At 40.0% G+C, this 18,910-nt stretch overlaps 1 protein-coding gene across 3 annotated transcripts in view; it reads left to right on the top strand.

Annotated features, from left to right (window-relative positions):
* Positions 1-11,534: 11,534 nt before the first annotated feature.
* Positions 11,535-18,910, top strand: part of PHF21B (PHD finger protein 21B) — a gene marked incomplete at both ends in the record, with an annotated part of 171,717 nt that continues 164,341 nt past the window's right edge. For 2 of the 3 annotated variants that reach the window (XM_084306019.1, XM_084306018.1), the window contains 3 exons: positions 11,535-11,588; positions 12,258-12,290; positions 12,574-12,639. In XM_084306019.1, coding sequence (XP_084162145.1) covers positions 11,535-11,588; positions 12,258-12,290; positions 12,574-12,639 — 153 coding nt within the window. The remainder of the gene's footprint in view (positions 11,589-12,257; positions 12,291-12,573; positions 12,640-18,910) is intronic. The other variant, XM_084306020.1, reaches the window with a different exon arrangement.

The following is an 18,910-nucleotide window of genomic DNA, read 5'->3' as shown; positions in this document are numbered from 1 at the left end:
ATGGGGTCTTTCTGTCATAAAATATATATATATTTTTTTAAGTTGAGCATGTACAGCTTCTAGCACTGGGAAGTCTATGTGCGCGCTGCTGCAAGACTAGGAGATAATTAGTATCCCCTGTTTCTGAGAGTGAGTGCATGGACTGTGTGTACAATATCCTGTTGGTAAACACTTCTCATTTGGCTTTCTCAGACCCCCTATTTTGAAAATGATATTCCCACAGCCTCACAGTGGTGCTGTGCAGCATTACTTTCAAGTGATATTAACAGGGGTGATACTGATCTGAGTATATTCCCAGAGTGATCCTTGGAGCAAAATTTGTTGAACGAGTGTTATTTACAAATTCATCCCAATGTACAAAAGAAATTCAATTCTTTTTTCAAAGAGGAGTGATAAAAGGATTCTGGTGACTGGATCAGCCTTGCAAATCAGAGCAAGGCTGGAAGTGCAGGACAACAGCAGCAACATCAAAATTGAAAGAGGGGGTGGGGTGGAAGAGTGAAAATGAAATACAATATCTAGGAGGCTCCAGTAATTAAACCCAGATTAAATATTCGTGCTTTGCTAATGATACAAATTGATACAGTTTTAAAAAGCCATTACTAGTACTCCACTATGGGAGTTCGATATATTTTCTGCCCTAAGGCTCTGTTCAGCAGAGATGTTAAGCAGGGCTTATATGTGCAGGAGTGTGCTGAATACAGTAAAATGGGTTTCTTCATCTTTTCATCCTATATTCAGCAGAAATTTGACTGTCCCATGAAAACGTTTCTCAGTACTGCTGGGGACTTTTGCACAGAGCCAAAGAGAGGTGAAGGTATTGTTGTAATACTACTCTTGCTCCCTGCTAGGTCACTGTCTTTTCATGGCACTACAAAGCCCTGTTGCATTCTACCACAAAAATTAATTTAATATTTTCATCTGAAGTAAAAGTGTCAGCACTCAGGGGAACAAAACCTAGAGAATACATTTGCAGGCACTTTGTGTGAGAACAAAACGTGGCATCAGGCAGCAAAATCAATTGGGATGGAGCCAAGATGACAGGTTGTCAGAGTGCTTTTTCCATACTGACCATGAGAAGAAGACAGAGATCAGAAAGTCTGTGGCCTCTGCCCGAGTCAGGCCTGAGTGTTAGGACAAACACAAAATTTTCCCCGTGAGAGGTGACTTGTTTGGTAGAGTGAAGACGCTAGTGGCACAGACACCTCTGCTATAACAATGTGGTTGAAGCATTAGTAGGTTTGGGCTGATACTTGGTTATTCTCTCCTATCTTTCCCTACTAGAAAGCTTAAATAAAGGATTTTCCAAGCTTTCCAAGAGATTTAAATTCATAACTCCAGGATTTAGGAAATAGGTTTAAGGAAATAGGCCTTAAATTCTCCTTGGCAGCCTGGGAAACCTCAGGCATAGTGTGAGACATACATGTATTTTTTGTATTACCGTAATTTTCAGCCAGGCTTAAGTATCAAGCTGCCCAAGTTTTCCCATGTGCTAATGGGAGATGAACCTGTTCAGAAAGCATTTAGTAGAAACAGTTGGCTCATTACCCCCTGTCTGAAAAAGAGGTCAAGGCTCACTCTGGAGAGTGATGCTGGAAGGTATGGACTCCTCATTCCTGGGGAAGGAGACAGATCAACTAAAAGTGAGAATTTCAGATGGACTTCAATAGCTTGTTGATTTCTTCATTAATATGAAACTTCTTGGAATAAGAGATATTCAGCAGAGGCAGGATTATTTTCTCAAAGAAAATTAGGAGCCCAAATCTCACTCAAGGTCAATGGGACTCAAATGTAAATGCACATATCTTGAAAAGAATGGATCATCGTAAGTCCAAGTGACTAAGTCACTTGGAGAAGGTAAGTTCCTTTTCTAAATCCTTTAAACTTTGACACAATTTTCTGCTTTACTATCTATATGTCCTGGTTATTATGCCTGTGGCCTAAGTTTAAAAATAAATAAATAAATAAAAACCAAACTAACCAAACCAACCAACCAAACAACAACAACAAAAAAAAAAATAGAGAATTTGACTACACTTTACTTACAGGTGTATAATTTGATACGTCTCAAAGCGACTTGACCCCACACAAACAAAAGAAAAAAGAAGAAAATAAAAAGTACTCTTTCCAATAGGATCCAGAATTCCCTGATCAAATTTTTAAAGTATTTCTTCAGCCTCAAAGTCATGAGAGGGGTTTTCAGAAGTGCTCAGCACTAGCATTATTATACCTCATTTGAATTTTACCCTTCAGTTCAAAGTTAGTGATGCTAGCCCAATATGAGAGCTTTTTAAAATCACACCTTATTGATTTAAATCTCACAGACAGCGATTATACTTTGCACTGACACTACAGGAGTAAATCAGGGGTGTGTAACACCCTCAGGACTTGTTTCAGAAGTTCAGCCTGGGCACATCTCCTCCTCTGAGAAAGATGCTAGGTCTTCTTTCTGCACTGATTACACTGTACATTTCCTTGAGATAGTGGAAACCTTTTCCAGAAAGAGCATTTTCTTGAATAGCTTTTCCCAAATGTCTGGGACTACTTGGACTTTAGCCACTTTTCTGCAGAGTTTGCTTTATAATACAGGGACAGTAATAGGGCTGGGGTTTTCATAGGTTTGTATGGGGTTTTCATACTTTGTATGATCATAAACATGACTGTAAAAGTTTATTTAGTTATATTAAAACTGTTGTTCTATCTAAACAAAGAGAGTTGAGTGAGAAAAGATCGATCTCTTCACAGTGAAAATGAACACCAAATTCCCAATGGGGAATCATGCTTCCAAAAAGCATTTACTTTACCAAGCACTGTAAAGTATGCCATATTACGAAAAGCAGCATACAAAAAGTAAGTTTGGTATGTAGGATAAAAAGGATTGGGTAAAGAATGGTTTTGACTTTACCTCTTTGCCCCCAGATAAGGAGTGTGTAATTAGCCTGTGATTTTGGATGGATGAGCATCTGACCTTGTCAACTTTTCATGATCACTCCAGACAAAAGAGAGAGGAAATGTATTGTTTATCTTTCTTACCTGAAGTTCTATGTTACACTTATTGATATAGTAGTTTTTCATTAAAAACAAACTAACTAACAAAAACAGCATTGGGACAGTGCTGCTGAGAATTGCAAATGTGCCAAAAGTTTATTTTTAATAGATTTCTCTTGCATCAGAATGTCTGCAATTTTCAGAATTGCCTTTACATGAGGGTGTGACAGCACAGGGAAGGACTTCCCAAGGACTGAACTGAAATCAAAAGCACAGTTGTTGCGTTACAGTGTCATGTATTCCCCTGTCCAGTGCATTAAAAACTGATGGCATATTGCATTTAGGGGCCAAATCTTTTCTGTAGGTATAATCAGCCTTTTTTTACAGAAGTCAGTAAGAGTCACCTGCACATGAAACAGAATTTAGTTCTATCTTGAGATTCAGTCTGCTCGGTAGGTCTGATACTGTGCTCCAAATAGGAGGCTAAAATGGGACAGATGGGACAAACTGGGGGAAATAGAAGAGAGAGATGGAAGCATGGGATGAAAGGAAGAAAATGAATGTGCTTATAACACAACAGGAGAACAAAGGAGAGTGTTATAACTGGAGAATGCTTAGAGATGATAATGGAAAGGAAACCATTTAATTGCAAGCAATGGACTTGAGACTACCAGAAGAGATCATTTCTCAAGGGAAATGTCATATTTTAAAAGCATACAGGCACCTAACACCCTTTGAAATCAAACAAATCAATGCTTTCAGATTTTTAAAGGTGCCTGGTATCCAGGTCAGAGGTGTAAATATATTTATGAATCTGTCTTTCTGGACCCTTAAGCCTCTGTGTTGAGGGAATCTATGTTCCAGAACATGGAGTGTAGCTGATATGAATGAATGTAGCATGACAGAAAAATTCCATGATGCAAATCCTGAATCTCCTCACTAAAGCAAGGAGAATCATAGAATGAATCATAGAATGACTTGGGCTGGAAGAGACTGGGTAGCCCATGGCCTCATCCAACCTGGTCTTTAACTCCTCCTGGGATGGGGCATTCACAGCTTCTCTGTGCAACATGTTTCAGTGCCTCACCACCCTCTGAGTGAAGAATTTCCTCCTAACATCTGATTTAAATTTCCCCTCTTTTAGTTTAAATCATTCCCCCTTGTCCTGTCATTACCTGATTGAGTAAAGAGTTGCTGTTCATTTATTTATGTCCCCTTTAAGTACTGAAAAGCCACAGTGAGGTCACCCTGGAGCCTTCTCTTCTGTAGGCTGAACAGCCCCAGCGCTCTCAGCCTTTCTTTGTAGGAGAGGTGCTCCAGCCCTTTGATCAACCTCATGGCCCTGCTCTGGACCTGCTCCAACAGTCCCACATCCTTCTGATGCTGGGGGCACCAGAGCTGGCTGCGGCACTCCAAGTGGAGTCTCACAAGGCAGAGTAGAGGCGGACAATCCCCTACCTTGACCTGCTGCTGTTTTCCCCCCTCTGTTGCTGCAGCCCAGGGTGCAGTTGGCCTTCTGGACTGCAAGTGCACACTGCTGGCTCATGCCAAACTTTTGGTCCACCAGAACACCCAAGTCCTCTCTGCAGGGCTGTTCTCAATGAGTTATTCTCCCAGTCTGTCCTCATGTCTGGGATTGCAAGGCACAGAGTAATGCTTATTGCCATCAGCTAACTGGGAATAAGAATCACTTAGTGGATGAAATATAAGACAGGACAACTGAGTATCAATAGGAGGAATCTTGTGAGGAAGGAGAGCTGGTAGTAGATACAGTTTAGGGTATACTGATATGATGTATCAGCTGCGTTATCAGAGCAATAACAGTATACTGGTCTGGAAAAGGTCTCAAAAAGTCATTTGTCTATCCTCTTCTCTTGGACCTCTTCTTAGAGATCTCCAATAACAGTGTCTCCAAAGGGAATGTGTACCAGCATGTGTACTTTCAACTTTAGGTATGTTTTTCCTAATGTTTAGTCTGACTCTCTCTTACAGCCATGTAAATTCAACCCTTCCTGTTCTCCCCCCTCGGATGACAACCAGTAATTCCTTCGTCTTTTAGGTCTCTGAAAACTGTTACCATGTCTCTCTTCAGTCCTCCTGTTAGTTTAAGTAACTCCAAGCTCCTAAAGAATTCCTTCCTTGTAGATAAAATATTATGCAGACCTCTAATTGTTCTTGTGTCCTCTGCTTTCTCTCCAGTTCAGCCACATTTCTTGAAGTGTGGTACTCCAAACTGGACATAGTTGTTCAGCTAAGGCTTTGTCACTGGTGAGTAGAGCACAGGGATCATCTCATTTACCGTAATGACTTCACTCCTGCTCAAGAATCTAAGTCCTTTTTACAACAACTTGAAGTTTCTGACTCTTACTCAGCTTTTGATCCATTATAAGCCCCAAACCCTTTCCTGCAGAACTACTATCTCAGTAGTTAGTTCCTACTTCTGTGTTTGTAAAGTTGATTGCATCTACCTAAATTTAATCCCTCACACTTGTTCACATGGAATCACAGATTACTTTTTCAGAGTGTTTCTCCAATTTGTCACAATCATTCTAAGCTCTAATCCTACCCTTTAATACACACATTGCCCTCCAAAGCTGAGATTATCTCCAAATTTAATACTCCCCATTTCATCATATAGTTCATAAATGACAATATTACAAAGTCATAAATGGCAGAATGAGATATCTGTCAAGATGTTGATTTGCTGCTTCTCTTTCCTTCAACCTTTAGAGGAACAAATGTTATTTGGAGTCAAAGATTTTCTGGCAGGAGACAGGGAAGGAAGTAGGTGAACGGATTTTTCTGTATTGACAAAAGATCACTAGATGTCAGACCACTGTTGGAGACATGCTGAAGAATCTTAAATAGTTGCTTCATCTGCAGGCACCTGATGTTGCTGTAGCATTGTACTTCCAGAACCATCAGAGGAAGCAGGATCAGACTGGATAAAGTTATGTGAGTTGAGCAACGAGGGAATTGAAAGGGTGATGGGGAGAAAACAAAGCAAAACAAAAAAGAAGAAGATGAGGAAGGAAGTTGCACAGTGGGAATAATAGCTTGAGGAATTCCAGTTAAGTAGAGGTTGCAAAGTTCAACCATAGTCTTCGTCATGGTAGGTAGGGTAAGCTCTTTTTAACCCACACTGAATCTCCAAAGGGATTTAAATGTTTTCTGATGTTGTTCTTGTCTAGTAATGCATTACTAATAGTTGGGGTCCTCTCAGCTTTCAGGTGCATGATGCAGAAGAGATCAAAGGAAAGTAAATTCTACTCTGTGGCACTGATTTTACTCAAGTAAAGGGAGGGAAAGGACACAATTCCTCTTGAAATTGCATGTAAGGAGTAACATATGAACTTAGAAATTATGGATGATTTGCAGCTGTGGTGAAGGAACTGTTGGGAGGTGGGCACTCCCAGGTAATGAGATGGTGAGGAGGCCAAGGACTTGGAAATGAACCTGGGGGATGGTTTCTTCATTTGAATGTTGCAGCCTCCAGCAAATCCTAGACACTGGCATTTCCTTGTTCTTTGTGTACCTTCACTCTTATAATTGGAGGGAAATCATTAATTTCCTCATTCATTCTGCCTCTACTGAGAGTTTTTCTTTTCTCAGTCTCATTGAGACAAACATTGTCTCTAATCCCCAGTTAAGATGAATTTGTGATGAGGAAAATGTTACTTCCATAGAATGCTTCCAGTTCTCTAAAGCATCTTCTTAGTTAAGCTGGAGAGATGATCTTGAAAGGGGAAGGAACAGATTGTAGAATGAAGGCGTTCAGAAAATACAGGACAAATTACATGTCTTGGATAGATCAGCCAACCTTAAGTCCTTCAATGTGCCTTCAAGTTCCACTCTTTATTTTACTTTTTTCTTACCTGGCTAGTTCCAGTGGTTTATTACCACTGTCTTCTCCCACTTGTATAAAGAGCCCTTGCTCTTGCAGGAAAGTTAGTACTGACTTGAACAAAGTACTTTTCCAGGGCACCCCGTGTTGAGCAGCTGCTCCCTTCCTGTTTGGCTACCCATGATCTTATTATATTCAGACACTTTTCAATGCTAGTTTGGGAAGAGGAATTTGAAGTGCATGGAATTTGCAATAAAGCCATTGATTGACTTTACAAATCGCTGTTCAGCACTTTATTCCTCCACATCTTTGTACCACTCTGAAGGAAGGAGAAGAAGCATATTACACAAAGGAATGAGGAAGGTGGATTTTCTAAGTTAATTGTAATAGACATAAAACATTACCAGAAGCAATTAGGTGTCTTGTTCTCCTCTGTAGCTTTGCAAGTCTTCTCCTGAAGCAGTGATAGTACCTGGAACAGGTGGAGGAACATTATCACCTACCTTACATGAGTATTTGAAGTGTGAGATTCGACTTCTAGGTGTTTGCTACAGGTCTACCTGTAATTAGATATTAGATATAGAAGAAGCAAGAACTTTTGGTTGTTTTGAGTTCTGGGGACAACAATTGTTCCCAGGTCTCTGTCTGCAGGAAATATTGTTACAGAGAGTGTCATTTATTCATCTTCTATTGATACAGTGCTGTTCATATTCTGGTAATCCTATCAGGCAGAATAGGATCTCCCAAACACAATCCAATCTGTCCACACATTTCTGCAGTAACTTTTTGTAGGAAAATGGTCTGATTTTGAAACACTTTTGCACATAAGTAACTTTATTAGCAAGGCCTATTAAATTGATTCACATGCATAAAACTTTTAATAAATAGATGTATTTGTAAAATTGCCCTCTTTGCCCTTATTTGTCAGAAAAAAATAATAATACGGAAGCCAACAAAACTTTTAGCAACAGAGTGGTAACATTTGTATTTCACTGCAGAAGACATACCTGTACCCCGGGATTGCGTGGGTACTTTAAAATGTGAAAGCCCCTATCCAGGATCTGAATGTGATCTCCACTGTGAGGAGAAAGGAAGGGTACAGTTTCTTCTGGAGGACTTCCTAAGTTCCAAAACTTGTATGAGCAAGGACAGCCTTTCCAGGGATGAATGAAAAATGTGTTTTAAAATGCGTTTAATCACATGACATGCTATACTTCATATAGCCTGGCTTTTTGTTGTTGTTGTTGTTGTTTTGGTTTTGTTGTTTATTTGTTTTCTGGTTAACTCTGACCTTGTGAATTTCCATGCTTAAGTAGATCTCTCTGCCACACTGTCAGCCAGTCTGCTTGATCTCTTATTCCCTTTGCATTCTCCAGCTAAATTGGAGTGTCCCTTATGCAGATGCAGAGGTGGAAGGGAAGCTCACTGAGCTCTCATATCCATGAAGCAAGTAGGATGACTTCTGCCACCACAATCTCCAAGTAAATTGCAGAAAGCTGTTAACATTTTTATAGGTGACTGCATAACATTATTGCGTAAATGAATTTGATAGATTAATGTATTTTACACGACTTCACTAGGAAACAATATAAGCAGTATCAATAAATGAAAAACAAAGTACTGCATTATGCTTTATAATTTAAAATTTATATTTATATTAAAATTTGTGACCCATCATAGCATTGTAGAAATATAAACCAATTTTGAATGGCAAGCAGATTGAAACAAATTTCTAAAATTTTCATCCTGGCATCTCACTGATGTGGGGAGGACAACACAATAACCCTTGCCTCTTTGAGCTAATAACGTAACATAGTACACTTCTTGAAATTGTACACTTCTTTGTGAGAAGTTAGGCTTCTAACAGTAATTGCTATTTTTATTCTGATGAACAAGCAAATATTTTATAGTGTTGAGAAAAAGTCTCTTTGCTCTACCAATGAAAAATGCATTAAAACAAATCAACCAGCAGAATGTCAATGAATTAACAATTAATACATAAATAAATCATATCTGCCTAGTTTATTCAATTTTAGTTGATGGCCTGATTCTCAATTCACAGAAGTTTTGCACTGATATAAGCAGAGTTTACAAAGATATTACAAAGTTAAAGTTCCAAATTTACAAAAACCTTCAAGCTTCCCTTTTTCAAAAGTTGGTTCAAATGCTTAATTAGCTTGTGTAGAGTCACTTTAAATTTATGAGTAGAATCCCATAACCATTTAGAAGCCTAGCCTGCTCCTTAAATATCTGACATCAAATCTGATCTGGTATTTATTTACCTTACTTTTATTTAGCCTTGATTTTTTTGGACATAGCACTACAAAATACTTTTGTACAGAAGGCATGAGAAGTGGCATTGATTTTATATTAAAAGATCTTATTTGTCAGTTTCTGTGATTGACCTACTTGTCCTTACTTGTGTGCGCAGAGTTTGTTTTTTAAAAATCTTTTTCGCAGATAAGCCATTTTCACTGAATGGAAATTAAACACCCCCTCCAATATTTTCAATCCAGAGAGCAGATACACTGATTACAGAAAATAAACTGCCTTAAAAATTATCACCATAATAAGAATGAAACTAGCTCCTTGATTTTACCTGTTCAAGATGTATGCAAACCCTAAACAAATACTAAAAATGAGGCCCATTACCATTACAGTAAGGTAGACCATCAGCCACTACTATTACATTGCTAACTTTAAGATGGGTCTTTTAAAATAATTTGTTCAATCTTAAGGTTAATAGAAAAATAAAATTTAATTTAGTCTTTACTTCTAAATTTGCCAGGCTGAGAATATCTCACCATAATTTTTCTTATGACTTAAATGTAAAAAGTTACATCATGTTTGGACAGAATATATTTGAAGAGTTCACTGAAAGTTGGGTACAAATTTTGGATTCCCAGCATGTTATATCTCAAAACAGCTCTAATTACAGTATATTTGACCTAGGTTGGTTTTGGTGTGTATTGGTGTCTTTAATTAGTTTTGAGATGAATTTAATTAGTTATGAAAATTCCATCCAAAAATTCCACACCACTGTGCATCCAAGCACATGTGGAGCACAGTGGTGTTTTAACTACTGACTAATCATTTAGGATGAGTTTAAACTTCATGTTTCAGTGCTGTTTAAGTAAGATGTCAGTGTGCAATTACTGCAGGAATGGGAGCATCTGCACATTAAGGTTCTTGTCTCCAGCACTCTGTCATCAACCAGCATGCTAAGATGTGCCCTCAATTTTGAGTGTCATCAGTAAAATTATTCTGAGCACTACTTTTGGTTTCCAACCCCACTCCAGCCATGCGTCAACAAGACAGTAAATCTAACTCTATTACTGCATCAAAAATACTGCAGCTACACAGCCAAGCACTGACTGGGTATAAATCTGTGCTGCTGCCCTAAAACACACTTAAATTGTCAGCTGGATCAGGTGCTGTTGGGATTTCCTGAAGGTGGGTCACACTTTGGTGGTACAGGAGTGATGTGGAGGTGATGTGGTTCTGACTGCAGGTGATGCAGACTACGTTTAGGGTGCTGGGTGTGTTGTTGGCACGTGTGTTTGGTACTGATGGCCTGGTTTGATTCAACTGGATGAAGTCCCACAAGTGTACATCAACTCTTCCATGCTGGTTTGAAGTGTTGATTATGTGGTCACTGAACACAGGCTGTGGTGCTGAGCAGCCCCTACCCCATCCAACTCCTGGCTCACAATGGGTTTTGGTGCAGACCTGCAGCCCCCCACTGGGAAACTGTGTTAGGGAGACAGTTAAGACCTCCCTGCCCCACAGCAGCTCCCCTCAGGTGAACTGGTGGGGGATGTGTGAGGCAGCGGGGTGTAACGGGATGCACTCCGCCCCTCCCCCGACCGCCCTGTGGCTGCGCTCCGTTGTTCCCTCGCCCACCACAACCGAGTCGGGGCGGGCAGTGCGCATGCGCTGGCCGGCAGCGCCGCCCGCCCCCCCCCTCCCTCCTCCTTCCCCCCCGTCTCCATCCGGGCACCTCCGCGCCGCCCGGCGAGCTTCCGCACAACTTTTTTTCCCCCCGGCAAAGTGAAATCAAGGCGCAGCCGTGCGCGCGCGCTGCGAGGAAATATAGTCCCTCCCGGCCCCCTTCTCCGCCCGGTCCCATTGGCGGGGGAAGGAGCGGGGTGGAGGAAAGGGGGGGGGCAAGGGGGCGGGGCGGGGACTGAGGGGGGGGGACGCGGGCGGGGGCGGCGGGGGAGGGGCCCCCCCAGTCCCAGTTTGGCGGAAAGTGAGTGATGAGTCTGTGTCCCCAGCAAAGAGGCGGCCAACTTGCTGGGCACGCCGAGGAGTTGGTCCCCGCCGCTCTCGGGGGCGCCTTTTTTTTTTTTTTTAATTTATCATCACTATCGCCGATCCTTTTCTTTCCTTTTTTTTTTTTTTTTCCTGGTCTTTTTTTTTGCTTCTTTTATTTATTTTTTTTATTTTTATTTTTTAGAGGGAGGGGTGGCTGCCCGGTTGCCAAAAGGAAAAAAAAAAAAAAAAGCAAAAAAAATATTACAAAAACAAACCAACAACAACAACAAAAAAGCGAAAAGAAAGGGAGCAAAAAAAACCAGCCATCCAAACAATTCAAACCAACAACAACAAATCCAAACCAAACAAACAACCAAACTAAACAAACAAACAAAAAACCCTCGGATCTGAAAGTGGCAGGAAAAGTGCCCGGCAAGTTGCAGGAATGGAGCTACACAGCTTGCAAGAGGCGTTAAAAGTGGAAATCCAATGTCACCAGGTAAAAATAAAAATAAAAATGAAATGAAATGAAATTAAATTAAATTAAATTAAATAAAGTTAAAAAAAAGCGTTTTCGTTCTCCCCGGCGCTTCTCCAGAGGGAGAGGAGGAGGAGGAGGCAGCTCACGCTCCCCAGCAGCGGCTGCCGCTTGCCGCGGGGTCCTGCGAGGGGCCGGGGGGGCGGCGGGGTCGCGGGGCGGTGGCGAGGCTTGGGGGGCCACCCCCACTCGGCCCCCCGTGGCAACGGCGAGCACTCCGCCAAAGTAGTTTTTCGGATTGTTGGCTCGAGTTTTGTCTTGGCTTTCCTTGCTTTCTTTCTCTTGTTATGTGTGTGTGTGTCTCTGGCTGTGCTGGGGAGAGCCGGAGTTGTTGGTCGGGGTTGCGGGAGTGAGTGTGCGAGAGCGTGTGTTTGAGCGTGCGTGTGTGTGCGTGTGTGTTGGAGAGATTAGGACGAGACTTGAATATTTATGAGCTTTGCTTGAAACTGACTCGCAGTGTTTACTTGCCTCTTTGTTCCTTACCCCCCTCCCTCCCCCGTCCGCACACATACATACATTTAAAAAAATCCATTAAACTTGAAACAGTTTCTAATTCCTCCTTTTTGGGGGGTGATTTTATTTTATTTTATTTTATTTTTTTTTAATTATTATTATTATTTTTTTTAATAGAAACTAGTTGCACAGATGAAGCAAGATCCACAGGTAAATGCAGATCCTTTTTTTTCTCTTCTTCAGTATTTTATCCCTGCTGTAATAAGTGCAGTTGTGCTGGGACAGCAGGATGAGAAACTTTATCAGTAAGAGATCTCATTTTGTAGTCTGCACTGAGCTTTCTTACTAAAGAGGGTGTTTTGTGTGTGCATGCTTTCGTACGGCTTTGGTGGAACGGTTTTGCCTTTGAACAATTTCTAGATCGGAAGTTTATTCATTACAGGGGTTAGTTTACACTTTGCCTTTAATATGCATCTTATTGCCGTTTTTGCAGAACGGGGATCTTAAGAAACAAATCCATGAAAGGCAATCAAGAATAGCAGCTCTTAATGAGAAACAAGTAAGGAACATATCGACTAAGTCGTGTTTGGTTTTTCTTCTTGTTTTTACAATGCACTTTCTAAACATCCGAAAAGTGTCTGTGTTAGCTGAAAAATACCGACAGCAGAGAATATAACATCCGTTTTCCTAAGCGTAAAGTAAGAAAATGCATGTTTTCATAATGAGGTTGGATTCTTGGATGTCTTGCTGGGGGAAAGAATGATTTTAGCACTACTTGTTGTAGAAAGATAAGCAGTAGTTAAAACGTAAAAAAAAAAAAAAAAAAAAAAAAAAAAAAAAGAGGCGTCCATTTTGAGTTGGTCGACATGTTTTAGGAATATGGATAATTCTCCTATCTTGGGCTACTTCTGTGTAATGTGCAAAGCAAGAGTTGGGAACGGGGAGGCTGGAGCACAGTTTGGAGCCATTTCTGTGTTTGATTACAGAACTATTTTTTATTGATCACTTTATTTTAATTCTTTTCTACTTCATTTTTTTTTTCCTCCCCAGTTGCCTTTCTCTTCCCTTGGTCTGATCTGACGTGTTAGCTTTTGATTCGAGTTCACTTAGGCACTTTCACTCTCTCCCCCCCCCAAAAAAAAAAAATAAAAATAAATAAATAAATAAAAAGAGCTTAACCTGTTTCAGTTTCAGCCACTGGAAGGGGGGGGCGGGAGGTGAGAGGAATTAAATAATCGGAGGAGGGGAACAAAACAACCCAGAAACCTCTCCCCCCTCCCTCTCCCTCTCTCTCTCCCACCTCTCAGACCCTCCCCAAACTTTCCCGTCCCCTGGCTTTCCAGGGGGGCGCCCCCACTCGCGGGCGGGGAGCGGCGTGGGGCGTTTCAGCACCGCGGACAGCAGCGGGGGGGGGGATCTCGCTCTCTGCCGAACTATCCGCCCCCCACCCCAAAAACCCCAGCCAAAGGCCCCTGTCCCCACTTGCAGGACTTCCACTCCGCGAAGGGTGGCTGACAAAGCCGGAGACAGATCTGTTTGCATGAAACCCCCCTCCCCAGGACTGAACTTTCCCTCTCCATCCCCTCTTTGCTCTCACCCACTCTCTACTCTCACGACTCCCTCCATCTCTCACAACCCCCCCTATCTTTCACAACCTCCCCATCTCTCACACTCCCCTTCCCCTCCACCCCCCACCCCCCGGCAGCGCAGTTCCTGCGGAACGCGGTGGCCGCTTCAGCACCACGGTCACGGACAGCGCCCGCGGGGCCGGGGCAGGGCGGGGAGCACTCGTGGGTCCCCCCTCTGGCTTTCCCATTTTCCTTCTTTCCTTCTTTCCTTTTTCATTTCTTTTATTTCTTTCCTGTTTCCTTTCTCTCTCTCTCTCTCTCTCTCTTTTTTCTTTTTCTTTTCTTTTTTTTTCCTCTTTTTCTCCTGGAGTTTTGCTTAAAGTTGAAAAGTGATCCATGCATATATATAGTCTGTGTCCATAGGTGACGGTGATTATGTGCCACCCTTTTCCTCCCGGTTTATTGTAATCAGAATTTGTCAGCACTCTCAATTTGGTAGTGGAAGCTTCCATTTTGTGAGGAAGGGGTGTTGGTTTCTTCTAACATGGAGAAAAGTCTGCAGAGTTTGAAGGTGGGGGATGGGGCCCCATTCATGCTGAACATTACCATTTTGATTGCTTTGATGCCATTTTTGGAGGGGGGAGGGGATAGAATACCCTACTCAGCAGAGCACAAAGATGTTTAATCACTGTATAGAATCAAATCAGATACTTTCTTCTTAAAAGCAAATCTGACACTACATGATAGCTAAGGGCTGTCAGTTTTTTTTTTTTTTTTTTTTTTTTTGTGGTGTAAAACAGCAAGTTATTGACTCTAGTACTACTATACTGAGTATAAGATTTTTTTTCTAAACAAGGTAACAGCTTTTACTCCAACAATGCATCTTTATGTTTTCTTTCTTCAAGATGGAAATAGTTTTACTGTTCTAAGTGGGTATTTAGAACATATATTTGATCATTTTCCCCTGTATTGTAGCAACTATTTCAAGGCTGTTTAAATTTTTATGATGATAGTAAATGAGAAGCTATTTATTATGTGTCATGCTGGAATTTAGATAAGGCAAAGAGACACATTTGAAAATACAGTTTGAATGTTCTGATTCAGCTTGGTGAAAGAGGTTTGTGCTAAGCTTAGACAATCTATTTATGCATAATCCAAACTACCTAGTAAACAATTGTCATATATTTATGACTTGCCCTTCTCATAATCTTATAAATAAATCAATAAACTATGGAGTAATTAAACATAAAATACCAACATCCTGTAAACACACCAGATTTGGCCTAGCAGGAAACCTGCTATGGTTAGGAAAAAAAAAAAAAAAAAGTTTTTTAGATATATTTTACTGATTTCAACATCTTGTGCAACAAGGGCTTATAAATAAAGAGTCTAGCTCTTAAGTAAAAGAATCTGGAGGTTTTTAATGAGAGTCTAGCTGGTGATGTACTGTCCTCTTGCTCTAGACTGCCACCTCTGGAGGTCTAAACTAGAATCTTTCTTGGGTCACAAGTGAAATGAGTTTGGAGGTCTTAGCCTTTGACCAAATCACAAAACCATCATGCAACTTTACAGACCAGGTGGTAATTAGCAGTTGCTCCTTGGGTACTGGCTTAAAAGTGAGGTACTGGCTTAAAAGCTCTTGAGGGTCTGTTGAGGTGCAGTGAAAGCTGCTGAGACAATAGTTTGACTAATACTGCAGCTGTTTACTGGTTTCAGGCTCTCCCTTTTTTGGATACACCAAAACACAGAAGTAACCTTAAGAAGGCTGTGTAAGTAGGGAAGTTGTTTTTACATATGTTTTTCCCCCCACCCACATTCATGCCCAATTTCTTTAGGCGCAACTGATTCATAATGCACTAAAACATATCTTTGATTGTGCATGCACTGAATACAAAAGATGCTGAAATTACATTTCAATTAAAATGCATGTGTGGATGATGAAGCAGGTAGTAAAATGAATAACACATCTGGTAGAAAAATAGCAGGGGGGAGTGTTACCTTTCAGTACCGCCACTCCTCAGTTTTCCATTGTAGCTGTTAGAATTTGTGGCAATATTTCTTTTCATTTAAAATTACAAATAAAACCAGAAAGAATCGAATGAGAAAATCAACTTTTGGCATATGAGGTAAATGTATAAGGGAGACTTACGTGCACAGTTGTCTTTTAAGTTGCAGCCTAATTAAAGATCCCTGGCTAGTCATTGGTACTTCCTTTTCTTGTTGGAAATAGTATGGAATATAGTTTATATAGTATGGAATATAGTTTATGGAATAAACTATATAGTATGGAATATAATTTATATAGTATGGAATATAGTTTATATAGTTTTCCTATTTTCTCAGTCTTTTCAAATAAGCAGTATGGAGCCATTATTTTCATTACCAAAGTGGTGCAGCCTAAGTTAATACTTAACTCGGCATCTTACTCAGAAAGACAGAAGTTAGACTTTTGTTCAGAGTCCATCCTTCATATACTATAGTTTTGATGAATTGTAATAGCATTTGAGAGTGGGTTACCTCTTCTTTAACAAGATATGATGTGTGAAGACTCCATTAGTTGGTCCAGTGGTTTTACACCTTCAATCTACAGCACATGCAGAGCAGCAGTAACATTTTTATCTAAATTGTCAAGCAACAAGCATTTATATGTAAATAAAAGAACTATCATAAGAAAGAGCCAGTGTTGGTCTTAAAAGCACACCAGAGGTGTCTGCTACATGTGTTTCTTGCTTTATGTCCTTAAAGAGTCTTTAAGGGTCTTTTCATTTTAGAAAGTTGTCTCTTATTAATTAATAGATGAAGATAAACAAATAAAGAAACCTTTCACCTCCAGTCAGAAATTAATTGTTACTGACATAAATATTAGATGGCGAGCCAGGTCTTAAAAATTAACAATGAGCATGTGTGGGCTACTATATTTTCGACTCTGATGAACTCTGAATTCAGACAGCCTGTCCTGGAGCGCAGTAATAAAAATATGTCTTCCTGAAAGACATTATGTATATGCCATTCACTTGTGCACTACCTCATTTCTTTACCATAATTTACTATCTATGCAGAAAATCAACATTAGTTTCAGGCAGACTCCCCCAACCTTTGCTATTGCTGGCTTGTATTTTTGGGTAGTATGTCTGAAATTAAATCACTGACTGTATTTTGCCTATGGTGATCACCAGTAAAGCCTGTTTGTGGAAAGTGTTAGGCTTCTTAAAACTCAAATACAGTTCTTGTATGACTTGTTGGAAAGGATCTAGCTCAAGATGTCTGATTTTACTCATGTCGTGTCTTTGTTTTGGGGAAAAGGAGGAGGTGTTTTTTTGGTTTGTTGAAATTCGGGATGTGCTGTGCCTGGAAATGGCAACATTGTTTACACACATTAAAGGGAAAATTATTGACATTTGCCAAAGCTCAGTATTTCATACTGTTTGGTACTTTCAGAATTGTTGAAATCAAATAGCATCAGTGAAAACTGAGATAAAACCTGAAAGGCATTTCCAAATCAAGTTGAACCTAATGTGAAACTCCATCACATGGCACACACAGCACTCCCATTTACTGTGGCATGAATTGTATCTACTTATGTTCATCCCAGCAGAATTTGGTTCAAAGGGCCTTACCAAGTACTTGCCGAAGTTGAGGGAGACAGGGCAATGAGCCCCAAGGTGAAATATTAAACTTTTCAATCACAAGTCTTTAAACATAAAGACAACAGGTATTAAATCTGGGCTTGACCTTACAGTTCCTCTGCATGTTGAGGTCCCACTGACTTTGCTGGGAAACCTGTATGACTGAAGAGTCAAATGAACTTACTGGATCAAAGTAATGATTAGTTCGGGACTGTAATTCAGAAAGCTTCTGTTCCTCATCTTTTTTTTTGCTGAAAGCAACAATTTATTAGTTGCTTTGCCATCTGTTGAAGAAGTGACAAAACTAGGAGAGAATTTACCTTCAGCTCTTTGGAGGAGAAACTTGGGAATACAGTTTGCATAGTGGCAAGCCCAGCTTTCTGTTTTTTTTTTTTTTTTTGTTTTGTTTTTTTTGTTTTTTTTTTTTTGTTTTTTTTGTTTTTGTTTTTGTTTTTTCAGTAATACTATGTTGAGAAAAAGGGTAATAAAGACCATTTTCATAGAGGTGAACCACAATGGAAATACATGTATGTATCCTTGTGGCTTTCTGCCTAGTCCATCTAAGATTCATGGAAATTACACATCTGTAATGAAAATGTGTACTGGAGGGGTTAGAACCACCTTTTGTTTGGTAGCTGCTTGACTGGCATGTGAAATGCTATTTTGTTCTAGCAATTTTCTTTGACTGTATGATGTTCTGTAGTTGTACAGTATATCACTTGGCAAGGCTAAGAGTTGAAAAGTGAGCATTACTTTCATTTTAACCATTTTAAAAAGTTCACTTTGATATTTTTGCCACTTAAAACACCTGCTGTCAGAACAGTACAATTGATTTCAATTAACTTTGAATTTCTTCAATAAGATGACTTTTATAATAACTCCAGTAATCCCATGATGCCTCATTAGAGGAGCTGGCTATGATGATTATCCCTGTGATTTAGCATTTTTTTCATTACAATGGTTTTGTCTATTCAGAAGAAAAAAAAAAAAAGGGATTATGGCAACAATACCTTTTTATTTCACTTCTGGTTTTACACTAACAGAACATTCTACCTGTTACACAGTGTAAAATACCTAATTTATACTTGCAGCAAACAGGTATTTGTTCAGATGTATACAATACTTTAGTAGGCAGACCCTTTCAAAGAAACTTTAGTTCTGTGTAGGAACTCTTTCTAGGAGTTAGAATTTGCTTTAATTTCCTAGTAGACACTTGGACAGTTAAAAGCTATGCTTTCACAGGAGTCTTTGTCTAGAGCTCTGGTTTAATGGGACAAATTTTCAATTGGTTCGTGCCATATGTGCAGCTGATTCGGAATTGCATTATCATGTTAGATGCTTGTATCAGATCAATTCATTCCAGGATCTAGCCCACAGACTCATTCTGCTTGTAGAAGAAAAGTAGAATATGGCTCTAAATGTCTCCTTTCCATATCATGGTGTTAGAGAAGGGTTTTTGAATTGTGATTTTAAATCACATTTCCAGTAGGATACTGCATCACTCTAAACACTTCTGGTATGTTCAAGTAGAGAAAATCCCTTTTCATCTCATTCCAGATTTGATTTTCAAGTTGAAAGCATGAAGGCGTATAAAGGCAGGTTAATACAGAGTTACTTTTAAGTTTTGCCTCTATGC

The sequence above is a fragment of the Netta rufina genome, assembly GCF_964035555.1.
Source record: "Netta rufina genome assembly, chromosome: 1".
NCBI classification, from domain to species: domain Eukaryota; kingdom Metazoa; phylum Chordata; class Aves; order Anseriformes; family Anatidae; genus Netta; species Netta rufina.
Note: the sequence above shows the minus strand (reverse complement) of the source record. Positions and strands in the feature narration are given on the sequence as shown.